General features: G+C 43.0%; 1 protein-coding gene across 4 annotated transcripts; it reads left to right on the top strand.

Annotated features, from left to right (window-relative positions):
* Positions 1-570: 570 nt before the first annotated feature.
* LOC121533440 (neutral alpha-glucosidase AB) lies at positions 571-16,527 on the top strand. Of its 4 annotated transcripts, none has more exons than XM_041839392.2 (22): positions 571-671; positions 1,714-1,815; positions 2,050-2,158; positions 2,337-2,464; positions 2,853-3,032; positions 4,442-4,520; positions 4,781-4,859; positions 5,078-5,174; positions 5,416-5,596; positions 5,758-5,911; positions 7,006-7,241; positions 7,433-7,559; positions 7,674-7,753; positions 9,429-9,569; positions 10,782-10,980; positions 11,220-11,528; positions 11,648-11,724; positions 11,840-11,914; positions 12,060-12,173; positions 12,293-12,405; positions 12,510-12,610; positions 14,870-16,527. In XM_041839392.2, exons 1-22 carry the CDS (start codon positions 655-657, stop codon positions 14,977-14,979), a joined length of 2,808 nt encoding a protein of 935 aa, XP_041695326.1. In that variant the 5' UTR covers positions 571-654; the 3' UTR covers positions 14,980-16,527. The 4 variants fall into 4 exon arrangements, with proteins under 4 accessions (XP_041695326.1, XP_041695334.1, XP_041695317.1 ...); XM_041839400.2 differs by lacking the exon at positions 571-671 and adding an exon at positions 748-920; XM_041839383.2 differs by lacking the exon at positions 571-671 and adding an exon at positions 748-941.
* The last annotated feature ends 305 nt before the right edge of the window (positions 16,528-16,832 follow it).

The following is a 16,832-nucleotide window of genomic DNA, read 5'->3' as shown; positions in this document are numbered from 1 at the left end:
ACACAGTCTGCAGGTATATGATGAATTACTCAAATATTCCTTAAAATGTCTTTACATACAGATTTAAGTTTGAACCAGATCTCCTAATAAATGTGCAAGAGTGCAGCAAAGCTAAGACTGTTATTCTATCAACACTACACCTTTGCTGACACTTAATGCAATTTTCAATTCAGGAATTGACCCCAAATGTGCATGCCATTCTAAACAGAGCCATACATATGTAAAAGATGATTGGCTCTGATTTCCATATGCTCTGTGTAAATGGTTCACGAAGTGGTTTTATATTGGGAGAGCCTGTAAGTGTGTTTGTCCCTGAAGGAAAAAGATGCAAGTGCAGTCCAACCAGAGCAGGACAGATGATTGCTCCAGAACTGACCACCTCGAGCTGACGTGTCCGTGTTTGAGAGGATAAAGTAATACAAGGAGCGGAAATACCGGGTGGACAACTTCCGGAAGAATCATAAATACAAAATAATAGTTTCGAATGTAATTGACGATGAGAATTGTATATATAATCAATAAATATTGAAAATAATCCACCAATGTCGAATTTTGTCCTACATTTAAAGACTGCAAAAAAAATAGTGTTACTCTCCACTATATTTGTTAGTTCGACGTGAAACGGGGCTGGGCCAAGGTTGGAACTAAACCAAGATGGCCGCCTTCGGAAGGTAAGACAAAGCATTTCGGTGGTGAAATTATGCATTTAACTAGTGGTTTCGAAAAATATTTCGCATGCACAGTGATTCGCTTGTATATCCGGGAGTAGATTGGTCGAGTTATCGTTGTACTGTCTCTAGCTAGCAGCAGTCATAGGAAGAAGCGCGAGCCCTCTTGAATTGAAATAGCGCTCGGTATGAGAGCTCTAAGCAGCTAACCTTTCAGGATGATCTAACTAACTAGATGATGGACGTACATGGGTACGCTAACTATTTCGAACGGTGAAATATATGTTCGTATCTGTCTTTTGTGTCCTACATTTTGTATTAGGACGAGGATTTAGCTAGCCTGCGACCGGTGTTGCCTAACTAGTTAGATTTGACAGGACCAAATCGACGTTAGCAGTTAGCTAGCTAACTGGCCAGCTGAAGAGATCTTCCATCATTTTAGGACAGCGCGAGGCAGCTAGCCCAAATCACGACAAGGAGCCATGCTAGCCAGATAATATTTTTCCAAAGATGGGCTTTCTATTACCCATACATACTAACTAATTAACATATATAGCTAGCTGTAACGTTAGTGATTCATTATAAACATTTTAGACGAGGTTAATCAACAGGATAGGCTGCCTCCGGTTGGCATTTCAGCAAGTGCCATTTGTATTAACGTTTTTTGAGGAAGTATAACTTGGTTAAAGTCAATTTTAGTGTACATTTCCACATACATTTCACCGTCTAGGCCAGTGTTGCCCAACTTTGATCCTTGAGTACAGCATACATTTTTGTTGTAGCCCCAGACAAAAACACTTGATTAAACTTGTCAAGGGCTTGATGATTAGTTGACAAGTAGAATCAGGACTGCTTGTCTGGGGGCACAACAGAAATGTGTGCTGTTGGGGGTACTCGAGGAGTTGGGAAACAGTGGTCGAGGCGTTTATGACTCGTTGTCAGCATCATTATCTATCACTGTAACATTACAGAGCTGAACGTATGAAGTATTTCATTCTCTTAACATTTACTTCCCATTTTCTGTTTCTCTCTTCTGCCCTCTCAGGATGGGGCCTCTGTTAGTGTTGTGGCTGGCTGTCTGCCTCAGTGGGACCTGGGCGGTGGACCGGGGGAACTTCAAAACCTGTGACCAGAGTGCCTTCTGCAAGTAAGTCCTGGATGATACGCAGCTACAGCACTTAGCAGCATCATAGACATAGTCTACTCTCATTGATTGTGTACGGTCAGTGTCTAAGTGACTGACGGTAATGTGTAAGCCCTCAACAAGTCTACCCCCATTCTCTTCCTCACTTATGGTCCAGTGTTCACAATATGTACTTCTACATCCACACAACATGTTTATCAGGGTTTGTGTTAACTCGATGTGTGTTTGTGCACTCAGGCGTCAGCGAGCGTTGAAGCCTGGCCAGTCCCCGTACAGAGCCCTGCTGGAGACCCTGGAGCTCACCAACACCAAACTCACACTGCAGCTCATCAATGACAACAACAAGGTTTGTTACACACACACACACACACACACATACACACATACTTTAATTCACAGATGATGTAATATGTTATTGTACATCTATACATATATTAACAGGTGTGTTAAAACCCCTTTGGGTCCTGGTTTCTTGTATTTTTTAACCCTCATTCTACCCCTCCCTCTCTCCCCCGCTCCCTCAGGTGCGTCTGCTGCTTGAGCTCTATCGTCTCCAGGGCAACATGACCAGGGTGAAGATAAATGAGTTGAAGCCGTTGAAGCCTCGTTTTGAGGTCCCCGATGTGCTCATCAACGACCCTCCCACAGAGCCGTAAGTCTCACAGGGAGCCATCTGGAGTAGTGGGTGGGTGATGGGTGACATTGAGCCATGTGGATGGGGAGAATTAAATAATTGGTTAGGACAGAGTTAAAAGGAAATTTAGTTAGTGGAGGCTAGTGGAGGAAGCAGGAAAACACTACCTGAGGGCATGCAGTAAATACATGGCCTGGCTCTCAGGAAGTGGCTTAGATTTGTTGATAATGTTATAGCCTCCAGCACCAAGAGAGAATACATCTGTGTGAATGGACAGTGGAGACAAGATACACAGAATAATTTCATGTACATTATTTGTGTGTTTTCTGTTGCCTTATTGTTTCCACCCATTATTTTATCTCTTTCACACTCATCTCGTTCTCTCGCTCTCCCTCTTCTTCCTCAGTTTGTCTCTCCTGTCTCAGGATGAGAACGGGGTGGTTCTGTCTTTGGGGGCAGACTCTCAGCGGCTGATCGTCAGCGCTAAGCCGTTCCGATTGGACATCATGGAGGGGCGGGAGGTTCTTCTGTCACTTAACTCCCGTGGCCTGCTGGCCTTTGAGCACCTCCGGATCCGCAAGGATACGTGAGTGACACCCATACACATATCCCTAATTTTATTTGTCACATTCACGTGTTTAGCAGATATTATTGTGGGTGTAGTGAAATGCTTGTGCTTCTAGCTCCGACAGTGCATTAGTATCTATCAAGTAATATCTAACAATTTCACAACATATACCCAATACACACAAATCTAGTAAGGAATGGAATTGAATAATATATACATATATGGACAAGCCATGACAGAGCGGCATGGACGAAGATACAGTAGAATATTATAGAATAGAATACAGTATATACATATGAGATGAGTAGTGCAAGATATGTAAACATTATTAAAGTGACTAGTGTTCCATTTCTTAATGTGGCCAGTGATTTCAATAGGCAGCAGCAGCCTCTAATGTGCTAGTGATGGCTATTTAACAGCCTGATGGCCTTGAGATAGAAGCTATTTTTCATTCTCTCGGTCCCAGCTTTGATGCACCTGTATTGACCTCGCCTTCTGGATGATAGCGGGGTGAACAGGCCGTGGCTCGGGTGGTTGATGTCCTTGATGATCTTTATACATGTTTCTTTGTTTGTTTTCTTGCTTTTTCACTGCTTGGTATTGTTTCTCCATTTCATCATTATTTTCTTCCATTCTGTTCCGTTCTTCTCTTCTACCTTTCAGCATCTCCTATAAGATAAAAAGCAAAGTTAATAACATGTGGGAAAACATCAAGTGGGTATTCTCTAGGTAAATTCCTTCAGCTTTGTAGGTTTGTGTTTGTCTGTGCTGGCAATGTAGGAGTATGGAGTTGAGTTATACAAGTTTAGACATCCAAAAATGACATGCCCAAATGGCTCAAGGATGTGGTGACTTATTTTCCTGTCTAGGCATGAAAGCCAGTTCTAGGCTCACTACCATTTGGTTTGCTCTTTACCCGTCTTCAGAGTAGTTCACAAGCCTTTTTTCTCCCACACTTTTTTTTTTTTTTTTACTTCAAACGTCTTCATGGTACAGCCATTTCACCACTCCGTTGACCCCAACAGTCATGTTATATGTAGAGGCTGCGTAGTCTAATCCCATAGCACTGAGTAGACCAAAATCTATCTTTCTCAAGGCTTGTTTGTGCTGGTCAGTGTGTGCTGTAGGAGGAGGTATGTGTGTAATGCAGGGTACTGGTAGTATTTGGGGGGAGTCTCTTGGTGTTTAGCTCAAAATAACCACAAGGTAGGGAATTGTTCTCCTCTTGTTCCCCCTTGTCATTAGAGTGAAATCTTAGAGGGTGAAGTAGTTTGACACTAACTCTATTTTCATTCTAGTGAGAAGGCTGTGTGGGGTCATAATGATTTTCCTTATTTATGTTCCCTCTTCCCTGTGTGCTTCTTGTACCTATTGGGATTTGTATTTACTCAGTCTGTTTTGGTGACATTTCTCTCTCTCCCCCACAGTCAGGTAGACCCAGAAGGAACTGAGAAGAAAGAAGAAACTGATGCTGCCAACGAACCGGCAGGAGGAGAGGAGGAGGAGGTGTGTGAGGGTGTGAGGGAGGGAGAGTTAACACTGTAACCAAGGTTTCCCCCAGGCTTCTGATTTAGGATCATTGAACTGAACAAGAGATGCAGTTAAAGGGTTTTGTAACACTGCTTTCTATTGTACCATTACTGCCTTTGCCAATGGGCTGAAATCAAACCCCTTTCTGTTGATTTCCCCATTCTCTCTCTCCACAACAATGCTATTCTCCAATTATTTCCATCTGTCTCCACCATTGTTTGTTCCTTCCTTCCTAGACTGTAAAGGAGGATGAGAAAGTGGAAGATGGAATGTGGGAGGAAACATTCAAATCGCACAAAGACAGCAAACCCAATGGTACGGACACTTTTCTGTGGACCCGTAATTTCAATTGACAGGTGAAAGAGGCGGCTTGCAGTTGAAGACTTGGTATTCTGATCCTGGGTCCTCACCGCTCATCTGCTGGAGATATTATTTTATGATTGGATGAGTTTTATGACTTGCTTTAGTCACAGTGACCAGTCAGTGTTGATTTGGTTTTTAAATATATCCTGATTGGCTGTTCTCTCTCTTAGGCCCTTCCTCCATCAGTCTGGACTTCTCTCTGCCAGGGGTGGAGAACGTCTATGGCATCCCAGAACACGCAGACAGCCTCAAACTCAAAACCACTGAGTGAGTGACACTGACATTGGCCATGACATTGGTTCATTGAGACAGTAGTTAACTAAGACTACTGCATGTTTTCAGATGGTTTTCTAGCGTATGTATTTTCTGAGGGTGCAAGACATCCTTATACGCTCTGTTTGTGTATGCATTTTATTTTATTTTCAACGTTGTGGGTTGAAGATTTTTAAATTACACGAAATGACCAACTATATGACAGTACAATAATATATGCGTATGCATTTTCCAGTGGAGGGGATCCGTACCGGTTGTTTAACCTAGACGTGTTCCAGTATGAGGTGTTCAACCCCATGGCCTTGTACGGTGCCATCCCTGTCATGCTGTCCCACAGTGCACAGCGCACCATGGGCATCTTCTGGCTCAACGCTGCTGAGACCTGGGTGGACATCAGCTCCAACACCGCCGGCAAGGTAAGACACACACACACACACAGTTAGTCAATCAATCCTTTTTCTCCAGGTTCCCAGTGAGACTCACACCTCTGAGCCACCCTGTATATAGACATTGAAGGGTACTGTCAGAGAGAACACGCACCCTCTTACCCCTACGCTGGTTCTCTCTGGTTGTGCAGACAGTGTTTGGCCAAATGCTGGACTACGTTCAGGGCTCCAGTGAGACGCCACAGACAGACGTGCGTTGGATCTCAGAGAGCGGCATCATCGACGTCTTCATCATGCTGGGACCCACTCCCACTGACGTCTTCTCCCAGTATGCCTCACTCACAGGTCAGACTCCCACTACAGAAACCCAATTCATATTCCCAGTCCACTTTTGCAGTTCACCAGTCTATTTTCTAAGTCCCTGTAGAGGTTAGTGTCGCAGATCGTGCCACTTCACTCATATCACCCTCACACACCTAGTCTCTCTAGGCAGACTGTTTGCTTCCGGCAATGTACAGTTGAAGTCGGAAGTTTACATACACCTTAGCCATATACATTTAAACTCAGTTTTTCATAATTCCTGACATTTAATCCTAGTAAAAATGCCTTCCCTTGTGTTAGGATCACCACTTTTATTTTAAGAATGTGAAATGTCAGAATAATAATAGAGAATTATTTATTTAAGCTATTTCATCACATTCCCAGTGGGTCAGAAGTTTACATACACTCAATTCGTATTTGGTAGCATTGCCTGTCAATTGTTTAACTTGGGTCAAACGTTTCAGGTAGCCTTCCACAAGCTTCCCACAATAAGTTGGGTGAATTTTGGCCCATTCCTCCTGACAGAGCTTGTGTAACTGAGTCAGGTTTGTAGGCCTCCTTGCTCGCACACGCTTTTTCATTTCTGCCCACATATTTTCTATATGATTGAGGTCAGGGCTTTGTGATGGCCACTCCAATACCTTGACTTTGTTGTCCTTAAGCCATTTTGCCTCAACTTTGGAAGTATGTTTGGGGTCATTGTCCATTTGGAAGACCCATTTGCGACCAAGCTTTAACTTCCTGACTGATGTCTTGAGATGTTGCTTCAATATATCCACATCATTTTCCTTCCTCATGATGCCATCTATTTTGTGAAGTGCACCAGTCCCTCCTGCAGCAAAGCACCCCCACAGCATGATGCTGCCACCCCCGTGCTTCACGGATGGGATGGTGTTCTTCGGCTTGCAAGCCACCACCTTTTTCCTCCAAACATAACAGAATATTTTTTTTGTCCCATTTGAAATGTCAGAGAACCTGACATCCTCCCCAGGCCTTGTGCCATTGCATATAGGCTTAGGTACCCAAGCCTTCCCTCCCCTGTCTGCGCTGGCCTGCCACCATGGTCCCTCATAATACAACTATCTGTATATGACCACCCAGCTCTCTCTCCCCTCCAGGTACCCAGGCGTTCCCTCCTCTCTCTTCACTGGCTTACCACCAGTGCCGCTGGAACTACAATGACCAGGAGGATGTGGCGGCGGTGGACCAGGGCTTCGACGAGCATGACATCCCCTACGACTTCATCTGGCTGGACATAGAGCACACGGACGGCAAGCGTTACTTCACCTGGGACCCTCACAAGTTCCCCCAGCCCAAAGACATGCTGCAGGGTCTGGTAGACAAGAGACGCAAGGTGAGCACATTCATGTGTTACAGCTGTCTGGCCAGGGCTCCCTTGAAGAAGACGTTTCTGTCTTATTGGGACTTGACTGGATAAAAGGCTGAAGAATGAAAAAAGTAAAAGGTTCTGTGACACGTTGACAAGTTGTCTCATCTCAGTTTTGCTATTTTCCTTCTCCCTCATGTTCCCCCCTGTACCATTAGATGGTGACCATTGTGGACCCCCACATCAAGGTGGACAGCAACTACAAGATCCACAATGAGATCCGCTCCAAAGGCTTCTACGTCAAAAACAAAGATGGTGGAGACTACGAGGGCTGGTGCTGGCCTGGTAAGGGATGGGGAAATTAGTCTGATCCACAATCAAAGAAAGTGAAGGAAATTAATTACAGAAAAACACATTGCAAGTATTCAACATCTCTAATCTTTCCTCTTTCTATTCTAGGTAATTCTGGTTACCCAGACTTTACCAACCCTGAGATGAGAGCTTGGTGGGCCAGTATGTTTGCCTACGATCAGTATGAGGTAAGTCCCTTCTGCCCAGGTTTGACTTTTGCCATCAAAGCTGTTGCTCAAATACAGTGGGGGAAAAAAGTATTTAGTCAGCCAACAATTGTGTAAGTTCTCCCACTTAAAAAGATGAGAGAGGCCTGTAATTTTCATCATAGGTACACGTCAACTATGACAGACAAATTGAGAGAAAAAAATCCAGAAAATCACATTGTGGGATTTTTAATGAATTTATTTGAAAATTATGGTGGAAAATAAGTATTTGGTCACCTACAAACAAGCAAGATTTCTGGCTCTCACAGACCTGTAACAACTTATTTAAGAGGCTCCCCTGTCCTCCACTCGTTACCTGTATTAATGGCACCTGTTTGAACTTGTTATCAGTATAAAAGACACCTGTCCACAACCTCAAACAGTCACACTCCAAACTCCACTATGGCCAAGACCAAAGAGCTGTCAAAGGACACCAGAAACAAAATTGTAGACCTGCACCAGGCTGGGAAGACTGAATCTGCAATAGGTAAGCAGCTTGGTTTGAAGAAATCAACTGTGGGAGCAATTATTATGAAATGGAAGACATACAAGACCACTGATAATCTCCCTCGATCTGGGGCTCCACGCAAGATCTCACCCCGTGGGGTCAAAATGATCACAAGAACGGTGAGCAAAAATCCCAGAACCACACGGGGGGACCTAGTGAATGACCTGCAGAGAGCTGGGACCAAAGTAACAAAGCCTACCATCAGTAACACACTACGCCGCCAGGGACTCAAATCCTGTAGTGCCAGATGTGTCCCCCTGCTTAAGCCAGTACATGTCCAGGCCCGTCTGAAGTTTGCTAGAGTGCATTTGGATGATCCAGAAGAGGATTGGGAGAATGTCAGATGAAACCAAAATAGAACTTTTTGGTAAAAACTCAACTTGTTGTGTTTGGAGGACAAAGAATGCTGAGTTGCATCCAAAGAACACCATACCTACTGTGAAGCATGGGGGTGGAAACATCATGCTTTGGGGCTGTTTTTCTGCAAAGGGACCAGGACGACTGATCCGTGTAAAGGAAAGAATGAATGGGGCCATGTATCGTGAGATTTTGAGTGAAAACCTCCTTCCATCAGCAAGGGCATTGAAGATTAAACGTGGCTGGGTCTTTCAGCATGACAATGATCCCAAACACACCGCCCGGGCAACGAAGGAGTGGCTTCGTAAGAAGGATTTCAAGGTCCTGGAGTGGCCTAGCCAGTCTCCAGATCTCAACCCCATAGAAAATCTTTGGAGGGAGTTGAAAGTCCGTGTTGCCCAGCGACAGCCCCAAAACATCACTGCTCTAGAGGAGATCTGCATGGATGAATGGGCCAAAATACCAGCAACAGTGTGTGAAAACCTTGTGAAGACTTACAGAAAACATTTGACCTGTGTCATTGCCAACAAAGGGTATATAACAAAGTATTGAGAAACTTTTGTTATTGACCAAATACTTATTTTCCACCATAATTTGCAAATAAATTCATTAATAATCCTACAATGTGATTTTCTGGATATTTTTTTCTCAATTTGTCTGTCATAGTTGACGTGTACCTATGATGAAAATTACAGGCCTCTCTCATATTTTTAAGTGGGAGAACTTGCACAATTGGTGGCTGACTAAATACTTTTTTCCCCCACTGTATCTCATTCCCGTCTCTGATCTCAGGGTTCCATGGAGAACATGTATACTTGGAACGATATGAACGAGCCTTCAGTGTTTAACGGACCAGAGGTCACCATGCATAAAGATGCCTTGCACGGGAAATGGGAGAACCGTGACCTCCACAACCTCTACGGACTCTACGTGGTGAGTGAGTGTGTGCCACATCTTCACTAGAACTGGGGCAATGGTAGACTTTTTCTTAAAAAATAAATAGTTGCACACTAATATACATACATACATACATACATACATACATACATACATACATACATACATACATACATACATACATACATACATACATACATACATACATAACCAGTCAAGTTTGGACACACCTACTCATTCAAGGGTTTTTCTTCTATATTTTTCTTATTCTATGTTGTAGAATAATAGTGAAGACGTCAAAAATATTAAATAACACATATGGAATCATTTAGGAACCAAAAAAGTGTTAAACAAATCTAAATATATTTTATATTTGAGATTCTTCAAATAGCCACCCTTTGCCTTGATGACAGCTTTGCACACTCTTGACATTCTCTCAACCAGCTTCATGAGGTAGTCACCTGGAATGCATTTCAATTAACAGGTGTGCCTTGTTAAAAGTTAATTTGTAGTATTTCTTTCCTTCTTAATGCATGTGAGCCAATTAGTTGTGTTGTGACAAGGTAGGGGGCTATACAGAAGATAATTTATTGGGTAAAACACCAACGTTTCGGCATCACTGTGCCTTCTTCAGGGTGACGTCATGAAAGCTTGAACCAGGTTATGTAGAGAATTAGTGCAACCAATGACAATAGAGAGGGGTGTGTCATAATAATTAGATTGATTAGAATGAATTGAGTGAAACTGTTAAAATACGATAGTTTCCAGCATATAGAATATATTAGGCTGTTGTTATCATATGGAAACAAAATTAGATATTGTACATAATATTAGCATCAACATACATTATTGTTTAATTTAATTTCATATCTATATATATTTAATTGTTTCCAATTTAATTACATTTTTGTTACATGTAATATTTTTGTTCAACCATAATGCATAATAAGCATCATCAACAGGGGGAACATATTGGGTGTATGCTGATAAGCTGTAGAAAGAATATATTCATTTATAAGACTTGTTCATAAAGAAGCAAGAAGTATTGTTCATAGGAAGGCCCTGAGATCAAAGTCAATATTCAGACCAATAGGGGTCAGTGTTTTTAGATAGAATATCCAGTAGGCCTTCCTCTGTAGTAGTAGGATCTCCATGTTATTACCTCAATACTTTTTCTTGAAGAAATGACTGTTAATGTTTCTACCGAGCTTTGCTACTTGCAGTAACCACCTCTCCTCTCTCCCTCAGCAAAGGGCCACAGCAGAGGGTCTGATTGAACGTTCAGGGGGAGTGGAGAGGCCATTTGTCCTGACCAGAGCCTTCTTCGCTGGCTCCCAGCGCTACGGTGCTGTGTGGACAGGTGATAACGCTGCTGAGTGGGACCATCTGAAGATCTCCATCCCCATGTGTCTCAGCCTGGGCCTAGTTGGTGTCTCTTTCTGTGGAGGTGAGTCTGACTCAGTCTTAGCTAACACCCCTGTTTTCCTCTCCACTAAAAGCCACAGCTTAGAAATTAATACATTGGAAATATTTAGCAACATTTTATGTTGGGGTTATCTGCTTGTTTACATTACTTGTTTACATGACATTATTATGGTTCATTACCTGTTTCTTTACACCCCACCACATTGTAAATGGTTATCTCTGTACCACTGCTCATCCTCCTCCTCTCTCCCCCTCTCCTAGCTGATGTTGGTGGCTTCTTCAAGTCTCCCAGTACTGAGCTCCTGGTGCGCTGGTACCAGACGGGAGCGTACCAGCCCTTCTTCCGGGCCCATGCCCATCTGGACACCCCCCGCAGGGAGCCCTGGCTGTTTGGGCCCGAGAACACGGCTCTGATCAGGGAGGCTGTCCGCCAGCGCTACGCCCTCCTGCCCTACTGGTACCAGCTGTTCTACCACGCCCACCACACTGGCCAGCCCGTCATGAGACCCCTGTGGGTGGAGTATCCTCAGGATACGGCCACGTTCTCCATGGATGACCAGTTCCTGCTTGGTGAGTGAGATCGTGTTATTCCCTAGTATAGCTCAGTGTCAATAGATATTCCTGTATTTGCTTACCTTTTATGACTGATACCATGACTGAGTCACATTCCACCTATCCTGCTGGTTCAGGGAAAGATCTGCTGGTGCACCCCGTGACTGAGGAGGGGGCCAGGGGTGTTACTGCCTATCTGCCTGGAAAAGGAGAGGTGAGTCTCTCTCAGGAACTGTCATAACGTTATGTTACTATTATAAGTATTGTGTAGGGTATGTCAGCCGTCTATTTGAAACCCTCTCCTAACTGCTCTGTTCTGTGTCCTTCAGGTCTGGTTTGACGTCCACACGTTCCAGAAACACAACGGAGCCCAGAACCTCTATATCCCTGTCACCATGAGCTCTGTAAGAAACTCTACAACACACTCATGCTCAGGGGGCTAAATGCTTATTTAAACAGTCACATATAGTTAAGACCATATTAAGTTCTGTTGAGAGAATTGTGTAAGCTTGGAAAGACACTCCCTGTCTGACTCTCTCTCGTTCCCAGATTCCGGTATTCCAGCGCGGTGGTTCCATTATCCCCAGGAAGGCCCGGGTTCGAAGGTCATCATCCTGCATGGAACACGACCCCTACACCTTATTCGTTGCCCTCAGCCCCAAGGTAACACAAACACACACCTTGTCACTTATACTGTGTCCCCATTTGGATGGATTTCTGCAGCATGAGAAGTGGGATTCAGGATTTGACCTTTTAACATTTTCATATTTTATGTCCGTTAGAGATTTGCCCAGGGTGAGCTCTACATAGACGACGGCCACACCTTCAACTTTGACAAACAGAAGCAGTTCATCCACAGAAGACTTTCCTTTGCCAATAACGCCCTGTCCTCCAGGTCTGTCAGATCATTTCTCTCACATAATGTTTACATTCGTTGTTACTCTCCTTGCTTTTTGTCTATGGTGAGTGTAACTCTGAATTCCCTCTCTCTCCCTGCAGGAACCTGGCCCCTGGTTCCCAGTTCACCACTCCCTCATGGATTGAGAAGATTGTCATATTGGGGGCCAGTAAGCCCAGCAAGGTCACTCTAAAGACTCCTGGTGAGTTTTTCCCACTGTCTTATTAGTTCTATGGATTAGTTAAGATGCCAGTAAGTCATTGTGTGTTTGAATGTTTCCTGTTTTCACACCCAAGTAGGCAATTATGAGACAGAAACAGTTGGGCGATAAAACTGTCATTTACATTTTTTAAAAATTATTATTGTATTTTTTTAGGGGGTAGATCAGCTTTAATATTTCAGATAGATTTTAGCTTCCATCAATGTAATTGTCTACATCACTTCCAATCCCCCATATGGTTTTTTTCTTGCACATATACATATGTATATGTGTGTATATATATATATATATATATATATCTCACAAGTGTGTGTGTGTGTGTGTATGGATGTATGTATATATACACAGTATCTCACAAAAGTGAGTACACCCCTCACATTTTTGTAAATATTTGAGTATATCTTTTCATGTGACAACACTGAAGAAATGACACTTTGCTACAATATAAAGTAGTGAGTGTACAGCTTGTATAACAGTGTAAATTTGCTGTCCCCTCAAAATAACACAACACACAGCCATTGTCTAAACCGCTGGCAACAAAAGTGAGTACACCCCTAAGTGAAAATGTCATAATTGGACCCAATTAGCCATTTTCCCTCCCCGGTGTCATGTGACTCGTTAGTTTTACAAGGTCTCAGGTGTGAATGGGGAGCAGGTGTGTTAAATTTGGTGTCATCGCTCTCACACTCTCATACTGGTCACTGGAAGTTCAACATGGTACCTCATGGCAAAGAACTCTGAGGATCTGAAAAAAGAATTGTTGCTCTACATAAAGATGTCCTGGGCTATAAGAAGATTGCCAAGACCCTGAAACTGAGCTGCAGCACGGTGGCCAAGACCATACAGCGGTTTAACAGGACAGGTTCCACTCAGAACAGGCCTTGCCTTGGTCGACCAAAGAAGTTGAGTGCACATGCTCAGCGTCATATCCAGAGGTTGTCTTTGGGAAATAGACATATGAGTGCTGCCAGCATTGCTGCAGAGGTTGAAGGGGTCGGGGGTCAGCCTGTCAGTGCTCAGACCATACGCCGCACACTGCATCAAATTGGTCTGCATGGCTGTCGTCCCAGAAGGATGCCTTTTCTAAAGATGATGCACGAGAAAGCCTGCAAAGAGTTTGCTGAAGACAAGCAGACTAAGGACATGGATTACTGGAACCATGTCCTGTGGTCTGATGAGACCAAGATAAACTTATTTGGTTCAGATGGTGTCAAGCGTGTGGCGGCAACCAGGTGAGGAGTACAAAGACAAGTGTGTCTTGCCTACAGTCAAGCATGGTGGTGGGAGTGTCATGGTCTGGGGCTGCATGAGTGCTGCTGGCACTGGGGAGCTACAGTTCATTGAGGGAACCATGAATGCCAACATGTACTGTGACATACTGAAGCAGAGCATGATCCCCTCCCTTCGGAGACTGGGCCGCAGGGCACTATTCCAACAGGATAACGACCCCAAACACACCTCCAAGACGACCACTGCCTTGCTAAAGAAGCTGAGGGTAAAGGTGATGGACTGGCCAAGCATGTCTCCAGACCTAAACCCTATCTGTGGGGCATCCTCAAACGGAAGGTGGAGGAGTGCAAAGTCTCTAACATCCACCAGCTCTGTGATGTTGTCATGGAGGAGTGGAAGAGGACTCCAGTGGCAACCTGTGAAGCTTGGATAAGAGCGTCTGCTAAATGACTAAAAAAAAAAAAAAAAAAAAAAAAAAAAGCTCTGGTGAACTCCACGCCCAAGAGGGTTAAGGCAGTGCTGGAAAATGATGGTGGCCACACAAAATATTGACACTTTGGGCCCAATTTGGACATTTTCACTTAGGGGTGTACTCACTTTTGTTGCCAGCGGTTTAGACATTTAATGGCTGTGGGTTGTGTTATTTTGAGGGGACAGCAAATTTACACTGTTATACAAGCTGTACACTCACTACTTTACATTGTAGCAAAGTGTCATTTCTTCAGTGTTGTCACATGAAAAGATTATACTCAAATATTTACAAAAATGTGAGGGGTGTACTCACTTTTGTGAGATACTGTGTATATATACATACATCCATAACACACACACACACACACACACATCCTTTTTTAAATAAAATGTCCCTTCATTACTTTCTAACCCCACCACCCCTTCCCCAATTGGAGTAAACTAGTGTCATTCTTTGTGTATATTGATTACTGTGTGTATAATGGCAGGTCGGTCTCAAATGACTTTTATTGATCTATTCTGATGTCTTTCTCTCTGTAGATGGTAAGGAGAGTCTGCTGGAGTTTGAGTTCGATGCCTCCATGTCCGTGTTAACACTTCGCAAGCCGGGCGTCAACGCAGGGGTGGACTGGACTGTGGTGCTTCAGTAACCAAGGAGATGAAAAGGGGGGAGGATGACGACTGAACAGGAAAGGAGAGAGATGGAGGGACTGAGTGGACACGGGTTGCAATCGTAATGCACCAAGCAAGATATTGGAAGGACTGCTCTAATGTGGTACACAGACTAGACAGGGGATACAGGACTATCCAAACACACAATGTTCCATAACAAGCTTGCAAACAAACACTGCCTGTAGATCTGAACCGCGTCTCTTCCATGTCCATCTTGCATTCAGTCAAACTGACAGTTGGTCAACTTACTGAAGGGTTACCAGGTAGATTATTGTTTGTTAGTTGCATTTAGGGAAAAATTATTCACAGTTCAAATCATGATGTTGTTGTAGTGAATGTTTGAGAGTACTCAAAGACATTCAAGTCCGATGGATGATTTTTTTTTTTTGTCGGTTTTCCGTCAAGTATGCTTTAGATGTAAGAGATCATTGAATAAGTTTGCTGACAACAAAATTAAGACACTCGTTCAGACAGAGGCTGTAGTGTAGTTAGTATTTAATAATAATTCCATATGGCCATGTTTTATTACTTTAAATGATTTATTTCAAGTTTTCATTCCATTACCCCTTGTAATTACTGAAGAGCAATCAACAGGAAAGCCAAATCGCTCCATTTTACTTTCAACTCGTGCTACTTTCTATTCAGGTTTTATTTTAAACGCTCCACCAAGCAACAATGCTGCACTGATCAAAGACCATCTGTAAATGTCATGTGCATTTCTCTTCTTATTGCCATAAGGTGTATTGAGTCTTATCGCTAATATCCCTCATTTAAGGTTACTCATTCCTCCTTAGTTTGTCCCCGAATTAGTTTCTGATCAGATTGTGTGTACTTACATCAGTCATTACTATGTCATGTTTTAATGTACTGGTGGTAAAAGACATGAAACACATGGTCAGTAACAACTTAATGGAAGGGGATTTGGCTTTTTAAGTTTGCTCATATTGGAATTATTCAGGGGTTAGAACCACTGACTTTTGGAAATTCATCCTAATAACATGTTTCTGTTCTGACTTGTCTATGTTCAATTTGTTTACTTGATTTTCAAATGCACTTGAAGAGAGGAAGCTGAGAGCTTTTTGTCCAGATTGAACCTAAAGCAGTTAGGGTCAGGCATTGGGGTTAGATTGTGGGTTGGGGTACACGGTCACGGTCCAGTGTCTTCAGTGTCATATGCTCTTTACATTGTTGATCAAATTTGTCTAAATGTGACTAAGAAAAGGGGGGGGATAAATAATTAGAGATATAGAAATGTAGTTGGTTTACAAATATGCTGTGAATTCTCTGGAGACAAGGGACCGGTCATGGTTGATCAAAGCATATTTTTGGGGTTGTTGTGTTCCCTACTGTCCTTGGTGATAAAGCATTTTGAAGAGTTTTTCTTGATTATTTTGTGGTTGAGAATTAAAATCTTACTGCAACATTCTCCGGAAGTGTGTTCTTAGGTGTTGGAACCGGGAAGCAAGGAGGCCCGTTGTATGTGATAAGATGGCAGACCAAGTTAAAATAAACTTGACCAAATGTGAGAGGGCATTGTTGTTTTTAATTATATTAATTAATGCGGCTTACGTAGATAGGGGTGGTAATAAAGTAACTATACATTCCCAATCAAATGTCTTTGTTTTGTTGTACCAAAGAAAGATATTGTGTAAACCTAAATCTTTTCTATACAATTGTGTCTGTACAGAATACGAGTTTGGACTACGATAATACCAGCCATTTTTAAGAAAAGTCACTGATCAGGGTCCGCTTATCTTTTTCCTATGAATACTGTCTGTGAAATATATGTCGAAACTGACCCTAAATCAACGCTGAACGTTTGCAAAATATA

The sequence above is a fragment of the Coregonus clupeaformis genome, chromosome 2, assembly GCF_020615455.1.
Source record: "Coregonus clupeaformis isolate EN_2021a chromosome 2, ASM2061545v1, whole genome shotgun sequence".
Lineage (NCBI taxonomy): Eukaryota > Metazoa > Chordata > Actinopteri > Salmoniformes > Salmonidae > Coregonus > Coregonus clupeaformis.
The sequence above is the reverse complement of the archived record's forward strand: the minus strand, read 5'-3'. Positions and strand labels throughout refer to the sequence as shown.

What these genes read in the sequence shown, in the direction of transcription:
- LOC121533440 (XM_041839383.2), top strand. Translation starts at nt 904, where the DNA reads ATGATGGACGTACATGGGTACGCTAACTATTTCGAACG. An exon ending in ATCTGCCTGGAAAAGGAGAG is followed by an intron (nt 11,725 to 11,839) that starts GTGAGTCTCTCT and finishes TGTGTCCTTCAG; the next exon opens with GTCTGGTTTGACGTCCACAC. An exon ending in AATAACGCCCTGTCCTCCAG is followed by an intron (nt 12,406 to 12,509) that starts GTCTGTCAGATC and finishes CTCTCCCTGCAG; the next exon opens with GAACCTGGCCCCTGGTTCCC.